The following is a 19,421-nucleotide window of genomic DNA, read 5'->3' as shown; positions in this document are numbered from 1 at the left end:
TCGAGGTTCCTAAGAGTGAGTTAGATGATGCCACCCCAATGGTCTGAATAGACTGATTTTGTGCTCGCTGTTTTTGAATGTGATCGAGACCTTGCTTGTTCTAATGCTTCTGATGACTCTCCAGTGGGTGTGTGGCTTTAACTCTTGATGGTCAAACTCACCCTGGTTTGGTGCTTCCATCCGCCGGGGTCCTGCTGCCTGATGGGTCACGGTGACAGTGCAGTCTCAGGTCCTCAAGGAAGGCCAGCTGCAGGGCCATCATGTGATAGCAGTGGACAAAGCCAGCTCAGGGAGACCACACAGCCCACGGGGTCCTTATGCTCAGAGGGCCCTCGCCACAGGACAGTTTCTAAAGGGTCTGTAGGCAAGGGGCTGGACCCTCCAGCTCCGACTGCTGATCTGGTGCCTAAAAAGGTCCTTCTAGCTGCAGCCTTTAAAGTCCATCAAGAGCGGGAGGGAGGGAGAAGGAGGGAGGCAGGCAGGCAGGCTGGCTATGGCGATGGTTACTCCCAGTTACTGCTGAGCTGGCGACTTCATTCCTGTTTGGGAGGCCAGCACAATATTTTGTGAAACCTGGCATCTTAAGTCTTCTCAATGCCATGTGTAAGCCTCTTGAATACAGAAGCATTCTCTGAGCTGACTGGCTGAAAGGAGCCCTGGTGGTGCTGCAGATTAGGCACTGGGCTGCTAAGCACAGGGTCTTCAGTTCAAAACCACCAGCCGCTCAGAGGGAGAGCGCTGATGCTATCTGCTCTCGTAAAGAGTTACAGTGTGGAAAGCCCCCCGTGAAGTTACTGTGGGTTGGAATGGACTCGATGGCCATTGGTGTTGCAGGAAGGCCAGACATGACTTGTTGAAGAGCGTAACCTCGCCATACTGGAAACGAACTATTCATGCACGCTGCCAGCCCTGGCCATAGAGTTCATAAAAATTAATCTTTTACAATACCGACCAGACATCATGGTGCGGTTTGCTAGAACATCAGTGGGTGTAGGAAATGTCTTTTGCATTCCCATTTGCTTTTTGATGCTTTTTATTTTCAAAGTATTTCCATCTGGATTGAGCGTAATATGGGTAATTTCATCGTGAAAGAACCTACCCAGTAATTAGCTGCAGTGAAATGAAACAGCACAGAGTTTCTCGGCTCCACTCATCGAGGAGGAGCCGGTTGTGGAATCCTTTCTGTGCGCCATGAGCAGGACTGTGAATGTGGCTTGTGATCTGTTGTTCCGTTTTTACTGCTTCGGGGACAGGAGCTTTTATTTATGCCTTTCACTCTTAGGCAGCTTCAAACAGGACAGGCATTTTTTGGTGTGTTTTGAAATGGCCATGATTCGGATGCTGCACACGCCACCAACAAATAAGACTGTCCGTCCCTGACACTCGAAGGGAGCCAGGTGTTCTTGGAGAAGTCTAGGTGTACTTGCTTTTCCCATCTGAGCGGCTACATGAGTTACTGCTGAATGACACCGTCTCTAGAGTCAGACCTATAGCATGTATGAAATGGCTGGAATGTACATATTGGGGACAAGCATAAAGACCCCAAAGAAGCCAGCTTTCTCATGTTGCCATTAAAAGCCCCTCAGGCCTCCTTTCTCCCATGTCACGTTGGCTGGCCTTTGAAGGAGCACTGTGTGCCAGGGTAGGGAGGGCGGGGTGGTCTTGCCTGGGGCTGCCGGTGACCTGAATGGAAGCCCACAGCAGTTAAAATGTCATTTCAAAGAAATTATTCGTGTCCTGTTAACATGATGAAAATTGGATATTTTGGTATAGCCTGCACTTTCAGAAAGTTTCCTGTAAACAGTCCCTGTCATTGAATTGCTGATTGATAAGACTCAAATTTGGAAAGCACTCTCAGATGTCTCCCGCAGAATCCCTTATCATGTAGCATCTAAACGATACTTGCAAATCGCATGGCTTTGCCACCCGCTAATGCTATCTTTGCTGCAGCGATGGGGTCTGGGGTTGGGGTGGGGTGGTGGCCACTCTGTTTTGTACACTTGACACTGTCGCTACGTGGAGAGTGTCCCAAACGCAGTTCGTGGGCCCGCAGCTCACTGCGTTCATCTGCCGTGAGCAGTGTGACAGCGCGGGACCCGGGTACTCTCTGCTCTTCCTCTTCCCCACACCGTTCTCAAGGCAGGCCTGCTCTCATTTCACCGATCAGTATCCCTGTGTGTAACTCTTGACAGGGAATCCAAATGACTTCTATTCCCCGGGAGGACTTAGCTAGCTTGGCTGGGGAGCAGCAGTTCTAGGGGGAGGGGGGGCGGGCTTGGAAATGTTTAGTCCTCCAATGGCATCTCGTTGTCATTAATTTCCATTTAGAAAGAGTGAGTGTTTTTGCTACTTGGTCTTTGATTATGATAGTCAGTCTCGGAGGACTGGAAACGTTGAGTTGGTAAATAACGTTGGAGAAGGAAACATTAGAAATTGCTGTCATGCGTTCTGTATGAGGTGACTTGACGGCCTTCATTTCAGGTCGAGCTGTAATTTGCTGTCATGTGTACTTGCTCCCTTCCCCGAGAGAAAGTGTAGATTTCTTCATTGAAAAGCTAAGAGAAACCGGCCCAACACTCAGTGTCAGGTGACATTCCAGCAGCCTGGCGTGGGCTTCTGCAGCAGAGAAGGAAGCATGCAAGTAGACCCAGGCGAAGAGGGCGAGTGGGGCAAGCAGAGGCCCACGCGCCTGATTGTAACGCCCAGGGCAGTCATGAAGACCCCTTCCCCGCCAGCCTCTCAACATGTTCGCCTTTCTCCCCCGGGCTGGGGCTTATAGCTGCACCCTTGCTTTGCCTTCCCTCAGTGTTGGGGTGGCACATCGGGCCAGGACATACTAACTGTTCCCTTGGCAGGTGCTTGATTATGGCGGGATTAGGACATTAAATTGTAAAGAATGAGATATTTGGGTCTAGTTTATTGCCTCTTACTTGCTTTTATACACATTTCAGAGCTGTTTAAATTAATTCAAGCAGTTGTATATGGATGAGAATATTGATTTTGTGGAGACTAACTTATTTGCTTTAGGTCTTCTTATTGGAAAGTTTATGTAATGTTTGTTTGTTTGTTTGTTTCCTCCTGTCCCCTTTGGCTGATCATTTCTTGGGTGAAAATGCCCATTTATTGGGTGAAATTAATTTGATGAAAATTCACTCCTGAAGTTCACAAGATTCCTGTGCAGCTCACCTTTGGAGGTAAGAACTTCCTCACGAACCTCCGGACTAGAATTACTAATGGAATGTCACTGTCGATCTATTGGCCATTTCTTAGATAATTTATGAGTGATCCTTTGAGTGGGCCAGGCCTTTTAAAATTTTTTTAATGCTTTTTATTGTTAACTGTGTGAAGGCTTACATGTTTTGTTTCACATCACTGATTGCTTTTCTCACAGATGTACCATCACTTCACTTCCACTCTGTGCTTCTGGTTTCTGTTCCTCATCTTTTCTTATCCCTTCCAACCTTTGTCTTGCCTTTTGATCTGAAGTGATGGATTCTTTTTTAAAAAAAATCATTTTATTGGCTCATATAACTCTTGCCACAATCCATCCATCCATCATGTCAAGCACATTTGTACATTTGTTGCCGTGATGGACTATTCTAAAGGTATGCTTTTCTCACTAGTTTTGTTGTTCTCCTTATAGACTTGTTTATTATTAGTCTGTAGCTCCCACATTATTGGATGGGACTATGTAAATAAAGCGCTGGTGGTCCACCAAGGGCATTGGACACTATTTCTCATGATGTAGATCAGTTGCACAGAACCCTGATGAGGGGATTGGGTCAGTTTTGCTATCCTGCTATGCTTAAAAGAGGGCCAATCCAGAGCTAAGGGATCTCACTACTATCAGAAGAGCCAGGAGTGGAACACATCCTTTCGACCAAGGGTCTTGCACTGCGCATCTCATCGACCATGAGACAAAGAGGAGCTGTAAAATCAGAGACAGCAGTAGAACCAGGAGACGAGGGTGAGATGGCACAGGGCTTCTTGGACCACAGAGCAGGGTGACTCCAGTGGATGTGCCAACTTCCTGAGTGAGATTGCGGAGCACCTCCCTGGCAAAGTGGTTCCTTTAGGTATCATTGGCTGAGTTGAGGAGCTTTGTAACACTTGCCTCGCTCAGGCACTGAGAAGCTGAAGGCTGAGAGAGAGCTTGTCCTCAGGGCTTGTCTTGAGAGAGGAGCCCTTCCTGAGAAGAGCCCAGAGTGGCTGCGGGCTGCCTTGCATTGAAGAAGAGAGGTTTCACGTACATGCTTCCTGATGCTGGATCACAACCTGCTACTTCCCCAGTCAGCTCGTGACTGAGTATGTAGGGTCTAGAGTTTTCTGTGGCCATTGCAATGAGTTAATTTAACCCAGCAGAGAAGTAGAACGTGTTGTGGGAGGGGTGTTTGGTGTCACAATGGGCTAAGAGACGGGAGAGAGGAGGTGGTACGTCTAGCTCTTCCCGTAGGAGTCGTTCTTGAGTTGAGGTGGTTCCCCTCCCCTTCATGCAGTTACAGCACAGGAGCTGACAATAACATGCCCGCTTTTACATAAGCCGAACCAGTGTTTTCTTAAATTACATTTTACTACTCTTGCATATTGGGACATTGATGCGGAAACTAATGTTTTGTGGGTCTTTGAGGGTCTTAGCACAGGGACCCCGAGGCCACGTCAGGTTCTACTTTGATTGTGGGCTCCTCCCCACTTTGTTCTGAGATTGGCTCTCTTTTAAATCCAGCTTACCAATCCTTCTTCAGGGTTCCATACACCTTATTAAAATGTCCTCACCCTACAAAGGAAATAGAAGGGAAAGTGTCACCATTCAAGTTCAGGGATAATTTCGGTCCTTTCCTGTCTGCTCTGGACTTGCTATTTAACAATCTGGGCTTGTCTTTTAACTTGTCTAGATGGACCTTTCTTCTTACTGACCTGATGGACATGGGGGAGGAGACAATAAATTTGAGAGCTACCCGTGGCCCCCCTCTTTTCCTGGTGGGACACACCTTGAGTGGTGCCTGCTGCTGCCTTTCTTGCTGGCAGTTCACAGTGGCCAGCTGATGCTTAGCTCCTGGTGGCTGTCCCTGGGACTGCCACAGCAGCACTGAGCTCGGAGCAAAGCACAGCCAAGGTGGGAGACTTTGGGGAAACGTCCTTCATGTTGTCTGATGTTTGAGCTGGAGAAGGAAGATGACAAGTATGATACAGACCCAGATACCTCCCCCGATTTGGAGGGACAGGATGGTAATCCTGACAGCGAGCAGAAAATACCCTAACCGAGACTTGCATGCAAAAACAAAGGATATGTGAAATTTTATTTTACCTTTCGGGGAAAAACCCAAAACTAACGACAGTGCCTGGGCCATGCATGCCATGTCCTTGTCGTCCCTTTGTTGTTAAGCCCTAAACGGTTAACTGCCACCTGACTCTAATGAAATTGTCAGGTTATAGTAATTACATCAGTAATGCGATCCATGTCGTTTGAGCAGAGCCATGTGTGGAGGCGCAGTAACTCTCCATGGGGCTGACCCTGTTACATTCCTGTAAGCTCCAGACTAATGGAGCTCATTACGCTTTATGAGAAAAGAGCCTTTATCACCTCAAGCCAGGCAGCGGGTGCCCCTAATTGTGGGTGGCTCGGAGGTGGCTGATGCATACGCTCAGCCCTCTACACTGAGCCTGTCCCCTGCAAACGGTTTTATTGATGTCTCCTGAGCCTGCACCACAGTTTGTGTGGCACCACGTACAGATGTCTCCAATTAGACATAGGTAAATACAAGGGATTCTATGTCAGAGAACAGAAGATGCTTGGAATTCTCTTCCGAGTCAAACCTGGCCAGCCATTAATGTGGGTGCAGCCTCACCATTGCCGTCTCGGGGGCTGAGGGGATGAAGCTCTTCACCCCCTGCTGGAGGCGGGTGCTTGTGTGTCTTGTCTGGTGCTCGTGGGTTTCTCCATGTGCCTATGACCTTTCGTCATGGAAATGCCCATCTGCTGAAGTCTTGTCAGCAGTGGATGCGCAGGACTGTGGGAAGACGTCAGCACGTGTCACTTAGGTCTCTCGCTGTCTCACTGCCAGCAGTCCTTCTGGTGGCAGTGGACACGTGGGGCCCGAAGTTCGGAAGCACCAGCTGCTTCGGGGGAGAAAGACGGGGCTTTCTACTCCCGTGAACCACCGCAGAAAGTTGCAGGAGCAGTTCTGCCCTAGAAGTGCCCTGTGCGCTTCTGAGACGGTTGTCCTTTAAGGAAGCAGAAAGCCCGCGTCTCTCCTGGAGTGGCTGCTAGTCTCGCACTGCGGACTCTGTGGCCGGTCACCCCTCCAGGGCTCCGCGTGGGTAAGATAGAATGGCACACTAAAATTGCAGTCGAGGCAGGCCGAGACACAGGCACAAAGAGCAGGTAGAAACAAACAAAACGCACAAAGAAACAAAATTAGACTTAAATTGAACTACAGGGAGCGATGTCACATTAAATATAAGTGGACTAGACACAAACTGTCTGCAGCACGGAAGTGCTCTGTGTGTGTGTCTCACAGAAATGGAAGCCTTGGTCATAGGTAGCTGTTGAGTGCCTTAGGAGCCACGCTTTCAAATTCGAGACGTAATTTCAGATTAGTTTTTTTTAAAATGCAAACTCCACCTTACGTACAGAGAACAGGCATAGATTAAACCTCGAAGGGGAGAGAGTACCTTGCAAACCTACTGCTGCGAAAAGGTGGCGCGGTCACACGAGTATCCGACAGAGAAGGCTTCAGTACAGAGACGTTACCAGAAAGAAAGGGGGGCGTTTCACGATGACGGAGAGAGCAGTCCCTCCCATCAATCCACAGTCATTCGACATGTATGTGTACTGCAGAATACACAGAGACAAATCCACAGTTACACTTGGAGACGGACACAGTGCTCAGTAATAGAGAAAACAAGGAGACAAAACAATTAGAAGAGATAGAGACTTCACACTATCTATCAACTTAATTGACATAGATAGAATGCTATATACAACAACCGAAATAAAAAATCCCTATTTCCAAGTACATAGGGAGCACTCACCAAGACAGCACAGGCAGGGCCATTATATAAATCTTAATAAAGTTAAAAGGACTAAAATCTCCTCTGACCAAAATAGAATTAAATTAGAAACCAATACCAAGAACTCTTATAACTCAGTGCTACAATAGTTTAAAATATTGGCGAAAGACTGAATAGACATTTTAACCCAAGAAGACATAGAAACATGATGGAATCCTATACAGTGGTAAAGCGAATCAAACTGCTGCTAGAAATGAAAGTGTGGGTAAACCTGAGAAGCGTTATACCAGGTGGAAAAATGGGTCTTTGGAAGGAAGAGGAGATGGTGAAAAGTGCTGATAGTTTGTGTGATTCAGTGGTGAGGGAGTTAACAGGGTTAATGGTGATGGTGAAACCTTGGAGCTCTAAGGTCAGTTCTGCCCTTCTGCTGGGTGTGAACTGCACCATCTCAGAAGCAGAAGGGGTCTCAATACCTTCAAGAAGGAAGAGCCAGGAGTAGGGTGTGCTCTCTGGACCCCCAAACCCCTGTGTACTGAACCTTTTAGATCCAGGAGACAGAAAGAGAAAAGGCAGAGGAGTGGCAGCCACAGAACCAAAAGCCGTGGCACAGGACGATGGTGGGTAGCGGGGTGGAGCAAGCGATGCTGTCTTTGGCAGGAGGCTGGCTTGTGGAGTGTCATGTCTCAGGGAAGCTAGGTTTGCTGAGCCGATAGGTTTGATGCAGGCCCCTTGGGTTGAGGCTTCTGGTAGAGTGGCGTGCCTGTAGGGCATTTATCCGACCAGGGCTAGGAGGGAGGGGTCTTCCTCCTGGAGTTCTGAGAGAGGAGCAGCCCCTGCTCCAGCTGCAGCTACTCTCAGCCTGTCCCATCCCCTCTAGTGCTGGCTCAGGGGCCTTCCACTTGACCCGCCTGGCCCTGGCCCTGGCCTTGGCCCTGTGAGCCCTGACGGGGCTTGTTAGAGGCATTACTGAGGCTTGGGGAGGCAAGGGCTCGGGAGAGAGGTGCACTTTATCACAGTCAGCCGGCACTCACTTGGGGAGCAGTTTGGCTAGAAGCCAGGCCGGGCCTATTAATGCTGATGTCACTTGCCCACAGTGCTGGGGCACCACACTGCAGCGCCCATTAATCACCGCAGTCGTGGTAGCTGCCCTGCCGACCGTTTCTTTTGTACAGCTCAGGGTGAGCTGGATGATGTGTTTCCTATTATCAGCCAGGTCCCGGCACTGGAGGAACTTTTGAAAAAGAGCGTTGCTAACTCGTTTTTCTCACTATCCACCGCTGGTACTAACTGCAGACTGAAGAAGAAAAACTCTCATAACTCCTAGTTGCACCCTTGGTTTACGTACAAGGAGGGTAGTGAAGATAGCTGCTGGTAGTGTGATCCACTTTTGCTTGAAGGCATCTGACTTCTTAGGAACAGTCCCTGAGGCTGTGTGTGTGCTCTCCAGAGCCTTCACATGGAAAAGCCCAGCCGGGCCCAGCGTTGCCCACCACCAGCAGAGACTCCCTTATTTGGACTCTGCCATTGGTTTTTCCCAGTGACCACTGAGCCTGCGCAAGGGGCTGATTCCTGCTTCAAAGAGGCAGATAGTGGCACTTTTAAAAGATGTTCAGTGACCGTCTGGTGAAGATGGAACAGCCAGAGAGTGGACAGAGGAGTTCGGACTCGGGAAGCAATCCACGAGCTATACTCGCCCCCCACCCCCATTCTGCCTGCACTGTGCAGTCCATGGGCCCCCTTCCTGCTGCCCTCCAGTTGTTACTGCCCACGGTGACCCTAGAGGACCGAGTAGAACTGCCCCCTAGGGCTTCCTAGCCTGTAAGTCTTTCTGGAAGCAGACTGTTACGTGGTTCTCCTTTGGAGCGGCGGGTGAGTTTGAACCACTGAGCCTTTGGTTCACATCTGGGTGCTTGACCATGGCACTGCCAGGCTACTTGGCTCCTCCTCTACTTATTTTTAAAATCGATGTGTATCAGCGGATCTTAAAAGTGCGGTGCTTCAACCCTCGGGGTTCCCAAGGCCTTAGCACAGGCTTCTCCAGATGGAACACGAGATTTATTGACCTCTTTCCCCGTCTTCTCTCAGGAGTGTGTGGGGTGTTTTCCAGAGGTTCTATGGGAACTGAAAATGATCCTTGGTGGCATGGTGGGTTTCTGTTCTCAAGGTCAGCAGTTGGAACCCACAGGCTGCTCCAAAGGACAAAGAGGAGGCTTTCTACTCCTATAAACCGGATCGGCACTCATGTTTCCGGAGTTTTGGAGCCAGAAATGAGTGACATAGGAGCCCTGGCATTCTCAACACCTACTACCTACCACTTGAGAGACCATTAATGTATCAACAACTGACTTACCAAATCCACTCTCATTGATTTGATTCCAATTCAGAGTATCCCAATAAAGGATTTTCACGACTCCAGCTCTTTGTGGGAGCAGGCAGCCTCAACTTTTTCCCATAGAGTGGCTGGTGGGTTTGAACTGCCACCACTGGTGGTTAGCAGCCCAGTGCCTGACCCGCAGCACCACCAGGGCTCCCTCAACTGAGATCAGCAGATCCAAATTCACCCACAATGGCCAGATGTGCATTGAGAGAAATGGCTTCTTATCTGCCTTTCCCGGGAGCCTCTTCCATTGTGAAATCTGGCTTCTCTGAGGTCAGCCAGCTGGGGCCTGAGAGGGAGAAGAGGAGGACGCCCTTCCTCAGAGAGAGTGGGCTGCGAAGAAGAACTGTGTAGGAGACTCCAGTATCTCCTCATTTCCATTTTCCCACGAGCCTTTTGAGGCCCCCTCCCATCTTAATTGCCAACAAGATAGGACAGAAATAGGGAGTACAGCAAGCTCGGTTCCAGGGGAGGAGAAAGAGCACCGAGACATTGCCTTTAATGGTGTTGTTCAATTTCCTGCCTTGGGTGTACTTGGGATCTTTGTAAAGGGAATTTATTGGAACGATGTTTGATGAGTTACTGCCCACATGACCTCCTAAAAATACGGGTGGCCCAGGGACGAGGAGGCTGGTCGGTGAGCCCATCTGTACCATGCCGGCTCTGTAATCTTTGCACTACTTCAGCCCTATGGACTCCCATGTCTTCCCTTGTGAAACGTTGTGGGCTGGGGGCCACTGGATCCTTGATAACAGCGTACTCCTCCTTCCTGCGGTGTAAGGCAGGCCAGTCTTTGTAGAGAACTTTGAATGGGGAAGGCCGGCCAGGCTATCACAGGACCTAAGTGCCAGGAGTAATGTCAGTCGTGGGGCAGATTCGCTGGAACCGGCCAGAGATGGATATGGAACAGGGTCTTTGGTGGGAGGGCCGGGGCATGAGAAGGAAGTATGAACACAGTATTCAGAGCAGATAATTGCCATTTGAAAGTACACCCAGAGAAGCAGGGTCAGCACTGGGAGGTTTGGTAAGCTGTTGAACACATAAATGATCTGCTTGGTAAGCTCTCACTTAACTCACAATAAAATTTCTTTTTTGAAGAAAAGGTAAAAACAAACCCAAACCACATCCTTGACTGACTCACTGGGCCCAGGAGCTCAGGGCTGCTGTCTTGGAGACATGAATGTCGTAGTTCACCAAGACAAGGTTCTGCATCTGAATTTGGTGAGGCGACGGGGGTCAGAGAAACAAGTGAGCTGGCCATCTAAGGAGGAGCATCTTTTTAGTCTCTCCTGAAAGAAGAGTAATGACAATTGAAAGACATGTGGAAGCAGCTAGCCCTGAGGACTAGTGGACCATACACACATCAGTCTCCATAGCCCCGGGGCCAGAACAACTAGATGGTGCCTGTTTCTACTACCAATGGCTATGAAAGGGATTCCTCTAGAAGCTCCTGAACAGAGTGCGAGAAAAAGGTGGGACAGAAGTCCAAGTCAGACTGGGCTTACTGATGGGTTAGAGACAGGTGGTACCCTTAGATTAGGGCCCTTGGCCAACCTCCAGATCTGGGAGTGAGCACACCCCACAGGTTAGAGCCAGCAACCATGCAGGACCCCAAGGGCAGCATCTAGCCCCATCAGAGTTCAGTAGGTCAGGAAAGGAGGGGGAACAGAAACAGTAATACACTGATGAGGTTGCAGTGGCTGAGTTAAAACAACATGCACATGAGTTGTTGCACGCACACTGTTGGTCTGCTCTGGACACCTTCACCCAGTTCACAGTGAGAGGTCAAACAAAACCATGACAAAAATGACAGCACCACTTGGGTTGATTTTCACTCAGGGCCTTCAGGGCGCTGATGACTTACTGAGAATGCACTGACTGATTTCTCACTTGATGATCTGTGTCCTTAGAAAACACATTTTCAAATCAGTGAAGGAACACACACACCGACTTCCTGAGTGCTGGCATGACACACCGAGGTAGAATCCTGGAAGAAGAGTTCAGAGTCATTTCAAAGCCACCTAATTAGCGCTGGACTTGGAGGTGTCCTGATGTTTGATAGGCTCCCGTCTCATCTCCACACCGCCCGAGTAATGCTTGCTTTCCCGCATGCTTATTTTTAATGAAGCAGTGCTTTGTTCCCCCGAGCCTCAGGGCTCACCTTTCAAAGGTGGTTTCATAAATTTGGTCACATGTACACAGGTCTGTTACTTCTTGCGACACAGTTGGAGCAGTCTCACTTCCTGTGCGGGCGATTAGGCTTGGATCCCGTTGGCAGTCTAAAGGACCGCTAGCCATTCACAAGTTGTTCAGATAGGCTGCTGTCCTTCCCCCAGCCTTTGGCTGATGCTTCTGTGTGTCACTTGCACACTGCTCCTCAGGCTGATTCCAGGGACAGAGAAACGACTTGTGCGAGCTGAGTGCTCGGTGTGTCCGTGAATGCTCAAGTGGGTTTCGGGCAGGGATGTTTGTCTGTTTCTATGGCTTGTGCAAGCCCTTTTAGAGTTGTATTTATTACCCTGACGGCCACAGTGGCAGTTTTAGGAGCTGTCACCCTCTCGGGCGCCTTGACCACCTGGTTTGACCACGGTATATCTCCCCCCACTCAGACGCCCTCTTTGAAAAGCGGTCACGGCGTGCCGCCTAGCTGCCCTCCACTTCCTGTGGGGCAGAGGAGCTCCTTCTGATGTTGGCAGAATTGGCTCTTCTCCGTGTACTGTCGTTGATTTCAGTGTGGACGCCTGCAGATGGTCTCTACGCCTGGGCCTATAGTCCAGGGGCTCTGGTGGCACCCTTGGGTTCTGCTCCTCGTGAAAGAGAACAACACAAGATGGTTTCCTTTGGCCCCTCCGCTATCAGAAGCATGAGGGGAGGTTTTTGTTTTAATATCACCATGTACGCCTGGTAGGTGGGGGTCCTGGGGGTAAAACTCAGGAAAAGTGGGGGGCCCTGGGAGAGGAGCCTTCACAAGTTGTTTTCTCTGACGCTCGCCCCTCTCTGGCCCCTCTAGCTTAAGTAGGGCGAAGGAGGCGCCAGCACCACACTCGCCCAAGGCAGAAGTCAGACATTCTCCACACCCTGTGCGTCCCGTGGCACACGCTTTTTTCCTGGGTTCAGTAATCTGTTACCATAGCCACAGAACTTACAATACTCACAGCTGTGGGGACTTCCTGGGCCAAGGTACAAGTCAGGATCAGAAAGCAGTCAGGTTAAAATCATTGCTCCACAGTAGCGCTTCCCCGCAGCTTCAGCTTCCGGTCAAGCAGTCCCTTGGCCTCTGCCCCTCGCTGTGGGCCAGGGAGGCTTTCTGCAGCTGTGCCTCCTTGGCGCTGTGCAGGGACATTGTGCATGCTCCTCGGTGGCTGTCCTTTCCTGATGGCCCCAGGAGTCTCTCTCCCTGCTTCTGGACGGCAGTCTTATATCCAGAAGAATGGCACAACTGGCCAATCCCCTCTATTTGTGTTTTACCCCCCCTTTTTTGCACGATGCCACCCAGTCCTTTGGTGGGAGGTGCAGAGACATAGGCTGAGGAGCCTTATTTATTCCGTCTCCCGCGCCAGGCTCCTCAGTGGGCTCACCGCACATCTTCTGAGCCTCCCTAGAGTTTCCCCTCTTCGGGTAGTGTTTGAGGTCACCCACATTTTTATACATTAGAAACCGTTGCCATCTTACTTCCTTGGCTGTGAGGGAAACAATTTGAAGGTCTGGCCGTGTCAGGCTCAGAAGGGCCAGAGGATGGGACAGCTCTGCCTTGTCACCCAGCCCTTCCTCCATGGTCTCCGTCTTTCTTTCACACACCGTGTCCTCACTAGCCTCTATCGAGGACAGAAAAATAACATTTAATAGTTATAGACTGCCCTATAAAAGACTTTTCTGAGATGGAAAAAAAGAAACGAATTCCTTTTTTTGCTGGGTTGGAGAAAACTTTTTATAGCCTGAACAGAGATTGACCAGGGAAGGTGATGGCCATAAAGGGAATTTTAGGGCCCCCTCGCCTGAGGAAAATAGATGCGTATGTGAGGGATTTTTTTATGTCAAGAGTCATGCCAGCCTGTTGGTGTCGGTGTGTCCACCTTCTACAGGTCGAGAAGCCCCCGGATGGGCCCGAGTGTGGCTATGGCTCCTTCCACCAGCAGTACTGGCTCGACGGGAAGATCATTGCCGTGGGGGTGATCGACATTCTCCCGTCCTGCGTGTCGTCCGTGTACCTGTACTACGATCCCGATTATTCCTTTCTGTCGCTGGGTGTCTACTCTGCACTGAGGTAAGGTGGCAGTTGGCGGTCGTGATGGGCCACTTAGAACTCAGATCTGTTCTCGCTCTTGTGACTCGGTGGTGGCACTCCGCCCGCGGTGGAGGTGCAGTCTGAGTCGTCTCTTCCTCCCACGGTGACACTTGGGAGTACCTGCCACCTTCCCACCTGGTGCCACCACTTCATGAGGAGGCTCCATCTCTCGAAGGGGCCCACGGGTGAGGGCATGAGAAGCCCTGGATTTGCGGCACTTCTGCTGTAAGAGTGCTTCTTGGACAAGCTTCTCTGTCAGAATGTCAGTTTCTCCACGTTGTTGATGCTCGTTTTTGTGTGGTGACTCTCCAGGGTCTGGATTAAAACTGGAGTGAGTTGAACCTAAGTGGAAATCACAGGTTCCCAAGCAGAGTTTCCCTCCCATCCTTTTTCAGGGGGGCGGGGGGAACCAATCAGCAGCGAGGCCTGTTTGTTTACGGCCCATAACCCAGAAGACAGTGTGAGTATCTGATTGTGCCAACTCCCCCCGCCCCCGCGGACGTGGCACGGCCCACTTTGGGGACACTGGTGTCAATGAATTAGAGCCGTGTTCTGAAGTCGCTGTGAAGAAGTGGAGCGGGGTGGCAGTGTGTGGAGCAGGCCCGGAGCCCCTGGCGTCTGACAGCTTGTGATTCCCTTGGTCTCTGGCTACAGCGCCAGGCAGCATCACACAGAACTTTGTAGATGCGTGGTCCTAGTGGTGAGAAGATTCCCATCTTATTTCACCAAAAGATCGGTGTCTCTTTATGTTTAATGACGCTCTGCTGCACGTGGTTAAAGCATTCAGGTGCTTACCAGAGGATGGCAATTTGAACCCACCAGCCTCTCCACGAGGCCATCTGCTTCCTTAAAGGGAGAGGATCGCCTGTGGGCCTATGGGCAGTCTCCTGTCTGTCGTGCCACTGGGATGCAGTCGACTCCCAACAGCAGGGCTGTTTGTCGAGGAGGGAAGGAGGTTGGGGACGCACACGTGCATGTGTCTGTGTGTGTGTGTGTGTGTGTGTCCCCGTCCATCCGTCCGTCCCTATTTTCCTGTCTAGGTTTCTGGTCTTTGTGTCTGGCCACATTTGTCAAGTGAGGATCAACTACTTACAAAGTATTTGCTTTGCTTACTGTGTGTGTGTCCTTTTTAAGTTAGTTAAGTAGAAGAGTTGGTCAGTCAGCAGTTTGATTGGGGCAATCTGCGGTTGATTAATTTTGGGTGTGTGACTGGCCACTGGATAAAGAAGGGCTGCGGTTTGATCTTTTCCATCTGACTGGCCGCTGCGTTGTGATAAATAAATCCACAATTCTGCAGTGTTTTTAATGGCGTTCTGTAATGTTTTTTCCTTTCCTGATGTGCTTTATTTCACTGTTTGTATAAAACAGCTCAAAAGCATTCCGGGCTCTCGGTGAGCTCACGGAGAATGGAAAGACCCTCACGTTTTGTAACCTCAGAAGTTTCTGTCTGCTCAGATGATGTTGTTCTAGAGGTTTATGCTTATTTCAGAAAAGGGCCATCCGTCTTCTCTGCACCAAAATCCATCAGTCCTGTTTTCCTCTCCAAATCTTTCACTTTCCAAGGTGCAGCTACAGACTTTCCTAGCACTTTCCAGATGAACGTCAAGAAGGGTCTTTATCCCTATGTAGGTGTGAAGTTTTATTTCCTGGCTCAGTAAGCTGTGAGGTGCTTTGGAAATCCTCCTACTTCTGAGGTGGTACATATTCAATCCCAGCAAAATGAAATACTGGAGTTCTTATGTCGAGTGGCTTATCTCTGAGGATCCTGTCGTCGGGAGCTGAGGCTGGAGCTGGTGGCAGGGAAAAAGGTGGCAGCCCGGTCTGGAGGAGGGCCTGCCTCGGAGTCTAGCCACCCTCTCCCAGGAGCCGAGCGTAGAGGCAGCTGCGTGTGCACACGGAGAAGCAGGCTGACACTTTGACGCTGAATCGGGGAGAGTAATTGCAGCTATAAATCTCAGTTTTGATTCTAACTTTTTTTTGGGGGGGGGGGGCCTGAAAACCTATTTAGGGAATTTTCCCTCAGTTTCTTAAATGGCCCTTTAATCAATATAGCATTTTCTATTTTTAGGATTTTTATGTAACCCACCCTATAAAAACCTCTGAATTGGAAATCACAAGCATGACTTATAAATAGGTGTTCTAGACCATGGATTTTTAACAATGTCATTCACTTAACAAATATTTATTGAGCCCGAACTCTGGGTGCCGGCACTGTTGACAGTGTTTGCAGCTTTGTCAAAGCCGACAGCAGATTAGAAAGCCCACCACGTCAGTTTCCATGCACCACCTAGCAAAGTGTCCACGGGGACAAGCACAGGCCTGGTTTTGTGGGGTGCAGGAACGGCTGGTATGAGAAGACAACCCCGGGGGAAGAAAGGCGTAAGTACAAATCTGAGGGTAGACGTCCACGTGGAGGTGTGGCAGATCCAAGAACCCCGAGGGGTATGCCTTGCTGGATGTGGGAATAGACAGGAGGCTGGCCAGAGCGTTACCAAGGTGGGCCAAGGAGCGCTGTCAGTGGCTAGAAGGGAGGGGCAGCAGGAGCAGGACTTGGAGGAACGTGGGTTTTCTAGCCAGCCCAAGGGAGGGCCATGGGGAGTTTGCCAATCTGGTTAACACTGGGAGAGACCCCTTGGACTTCTCTGGGCACGGTGGAGAGGAAAGAGTGGCCAGAGGACATGTACTTGGAAGCCTGATAGCCAGTCCTCTCCGAGGTGGAGGTAGGTGGTAGGCAGTGGTCATTTTGATGGTAGATTTTGGAGGTGGAGCCAGTCAGACTTCCCGGTAGATTGGGTATGAGGAGAGACAGATAGTGCCCTTGAAAATAAAGCCCAGTGACCTACAGAAGTAGTTTTAGTAGAAATAGCCTTCTAAAATAACTGCTTACAAAACAGATAGCTAGCTGCCTCACTGGGAAAAGGAAGAAGTGAGGTTGACGCACAGGTCTGCGCACGTGACGTCGGCGCATCAGCGGCACGGTGAACTGCCATAGGCGCAGCAGCACTGCGTGGCCACTCTCTGTGGGAGGTGAGTGGCCATGCGTGTTTGGCTCAGTGCTTCCTCCCGGAGTTTGCATCTCGGAGCGGCTCACTGCTCGGGAGAGCAGCGTTTATTCTATGATGGCCTAATGAATTTGTCTCCTTGGATTTAGAGACTTTTATTTTAAAGAAGCATTTTGGGGGGTAGCATCCTTTCTAAGATTTAAACTTGACATCACAAGATATACAGAACGTGGACTAGAAAGAAATACTTTTCTCCTGATTCTCAAGCATCCTTTGCTACCAAAAGTGGGGGAGAGGAGCAGGCCTCGCTCAAGAAAGGCATCAAGAGATAAACACACGAGTAAAACGAGCAGACGAAACCACAGCCAATTTTCCGCGTGCTTTGCTTTGCACGCGTGCTTACGTTTTGCCAATGGGTCAGCTGGGCGGTGGGGTGAGTTCTGAGGCCTGGTGGGTCTGGATGCAAACTGAACCGAGCAAGGTGCTGCAGGGAGATGCTGCTCACTTTGTTCAGATTGCCTGCACCTGTAAAGGAAGAGGGGTCCTGGTGGCAAAGTGGTTATTCACTGGGCTGCTAACTGACAGGGTCAGCAGTTCACAACCACTGGTTCCTCCTCGGGAGAAAGAGAGGCTTTCTGCTCCTCTAACGTGTTACAGCCGTAGACTCTCGGGCAGTCACGGTCACTATGAATTGGAATTGACTCAACGGCAGTAGTTTGGCTTGGTATATGAAAAAGAATACAATAATGAGATAACATGATTATTCTTGCTTTAGTTTTGTTTGTTTCCCTCTTTAGGAGTAAAAAAAATATCAAAGTTTCAGTTTAGTATAGGAAGGAGTTACAAATATTACACAACCGAAAGTCTTGCATTTTGCATGTAAATGGTTGTGATAGTAATTATCCTGTAACAGATATGGCTTATTTGTGTGCGCACGCTTGCATGTTTAACCTAGGAAAGCCTAGATTCACCGAGAACTCCAGGGTAAAATAAACAATAATGAGAGCCCGTATTAAGTTCAATTCAAGGGTGTTTCAAAAAGTTAATGGAAAAATTCCGTTCTCTTTCCATTGTATTTTTACACAAACTTTTTGAAGCCCCTTTGTTAATTGCCTTTAATTTTGTGCTATTTGAATTTTTGATCAGCTGCTTGGCCCAGTAACATGGTAAAACTTTGAATTTAGATGCATTTGTTTAAAGCAGGATTTTTGGTTATCTCTTTAGTAAAACTCAATCTTAACAGTGTTTTGGAAATTATTTTTTTATAAGACTTGAATTGTTTGAGAGATCAGACTTCATGAAATATTTGTCATGAAATGAGAGTTATTTGAATGTTGAAAACAATTAAATGTCCCCTCTTTGTATCTTTTGTCCTTTTGACAGAGAGATTGCATTTACTAAGCAGCTTCACGAGGGAACGCCACAGCTCAGTTACTATTACATGGGCTTCTACATTCACTCGTGCTCCAAAATGAGATACAAGGTAAAGTAGATCTGCTCTGAATTCGAGTGATGGAAACCCCTGCTCTGTTGTTTCCCAGTTCATTGTCATATCTATGTATGTGGCTTCTGCATTTCTGATACACATCATAATTATTATCCATTCTAAATATGCCTTAAACTTCAGTAGGCCCTTGTTTGTTCGTTGCCTAGAATAACGCCTGACTTATAGGCACTTGATTCATTCGTGTTTGATGAATTAATTGGTTAAGGCTATCAATGAGTATACGGGAATGCCAGGTAGTCTGGATTTTCAGTAGGATGTGTTTGCTTCTGGGTCCTGGGTAGCTGCCTCAAGTCCACCAGGAGCATCCTAAGCTCCCCTCCTCCCCCCTCTTTCCCTCCCTCGCTTCCTCTGTTTGGTGTTAACCCTCCTTCATTTGCACCCATCACCGCCCAGGGACCTGACGCTCTGGGTGAGCAGCACTGACATGGTCCCAGGAACATAGGATTCATTAGGACCGTTAGGTTTTTGTCGTAGAAAAGGGAGTCTTAAAAGTGTTTCTCTTGGGACACTAACACTAGACTTGTAAGGAGGGACAGATGGTCCACGAGCCTCTGGTAATGACTCCCGTGATCTGCCCTGCCCTGTCAGCCATCTCATTAGGGTGAGGTTTTAGTGAGAGCCTTTCTACACAGCCCTCTTTTTATGCCAGGAATCTCGATTGTAACTCCCACCCCTCATGACCTATCAGCAGATGTACTTCCCTGCGCTCCTTTTTCCTTCTTAGGGAGACCCTAAGGTGCTGGCTGCTTCAAGCCTCTCCTGTTGCTGGGCTGAGTGGGAGTATGGAGCACTCCTCACCCCTTTCCTCTTCAGGCGACTTTCAGCTCACACCTCTGTTGACTCTGGTCCAGCCTAAATAGTTGATGTTCCTTAGTCTTCTCCCGAGGAAAATGGACTTCTGGTCTGTGTCTCATTTTGGGTCAAGGTTTAGAAAATGTTTTCCATTGCTGTTAAATCTGGCATAGTAGCATCTAGCCTAAACCGACCGGATGAGAGCTTCAGAAGAGTTTTCTCTGAATGCCAGTTGCCTGCGCCTCCCAGGCCTGCTGTCTGTCACACTTCCTCCCCTCCCCTCATGTGTCAGGTAGTTATTGAGCTCCCATGGGAGTAGTAGCCAGAGCGGTGCAGCCTGGTGGAGGTCACTGCTAATGGAGGCCCTGGTCAGTTAGGAGAGGGGGCAGGTGCCCAGATCTGTGAGGAGTGCATGTGGAGGAGACATTACGTACGGGGTGTGGCTGC

The 19,421-nt window shown here is 49.3% G+C and overlaps 1 protein-coding gene across 7 annotated transcripts in view; it reads left to right on the top strand.

Moving 5' to 3' along the window:
- Positions 1-19,421, top strand: part of ATE1 (arginyltransferase 1) — a 99,253-nt gene that overhangs the window by 27,364 nt on the left and 52,468 nt on the right. For all 7 annotated transcript variants that reach the window (XM_075534827.1, XM_075534828.1, XM_075534824.1 and 4 more), the window contains 3 exons: positions 3,162-3,194; positions 13,471-13,652; positions 18,059-18,158. In XM_075534827.1, coding sequence (XP_075390942.1) covers positions 3,162-3,194; positions 13,471-13,652; positions 18,059-18,158 — 315 coding nt within the window. The remainder of the gene's footprint in view (positions 1-3,161; positions 3,195-13,470; positions 13,653-18,058; positions 18,159-19,421) is intronic.

This window comes from Tenrec ecaudatus, chromosome 16 (genome assembly GCF_050624435.1).
Source record: "Tenrec ecaudatus isolate mTenEca1 chromosome 16, mTenEca1.hap1, whole genome shotgun sequence".
Lineage (NCBI taxonomy): Eukaryota > Metazoa > Chordata > Mammalia > Afrosoricida > Tenrecidae > Tenrec > Tenrec ecaudatus.
The sequence above is the reverse complement of the archived record's forward strand: the minus strand, read 5'-3'. Positions and strand labels throughout refer to the sequence as shown.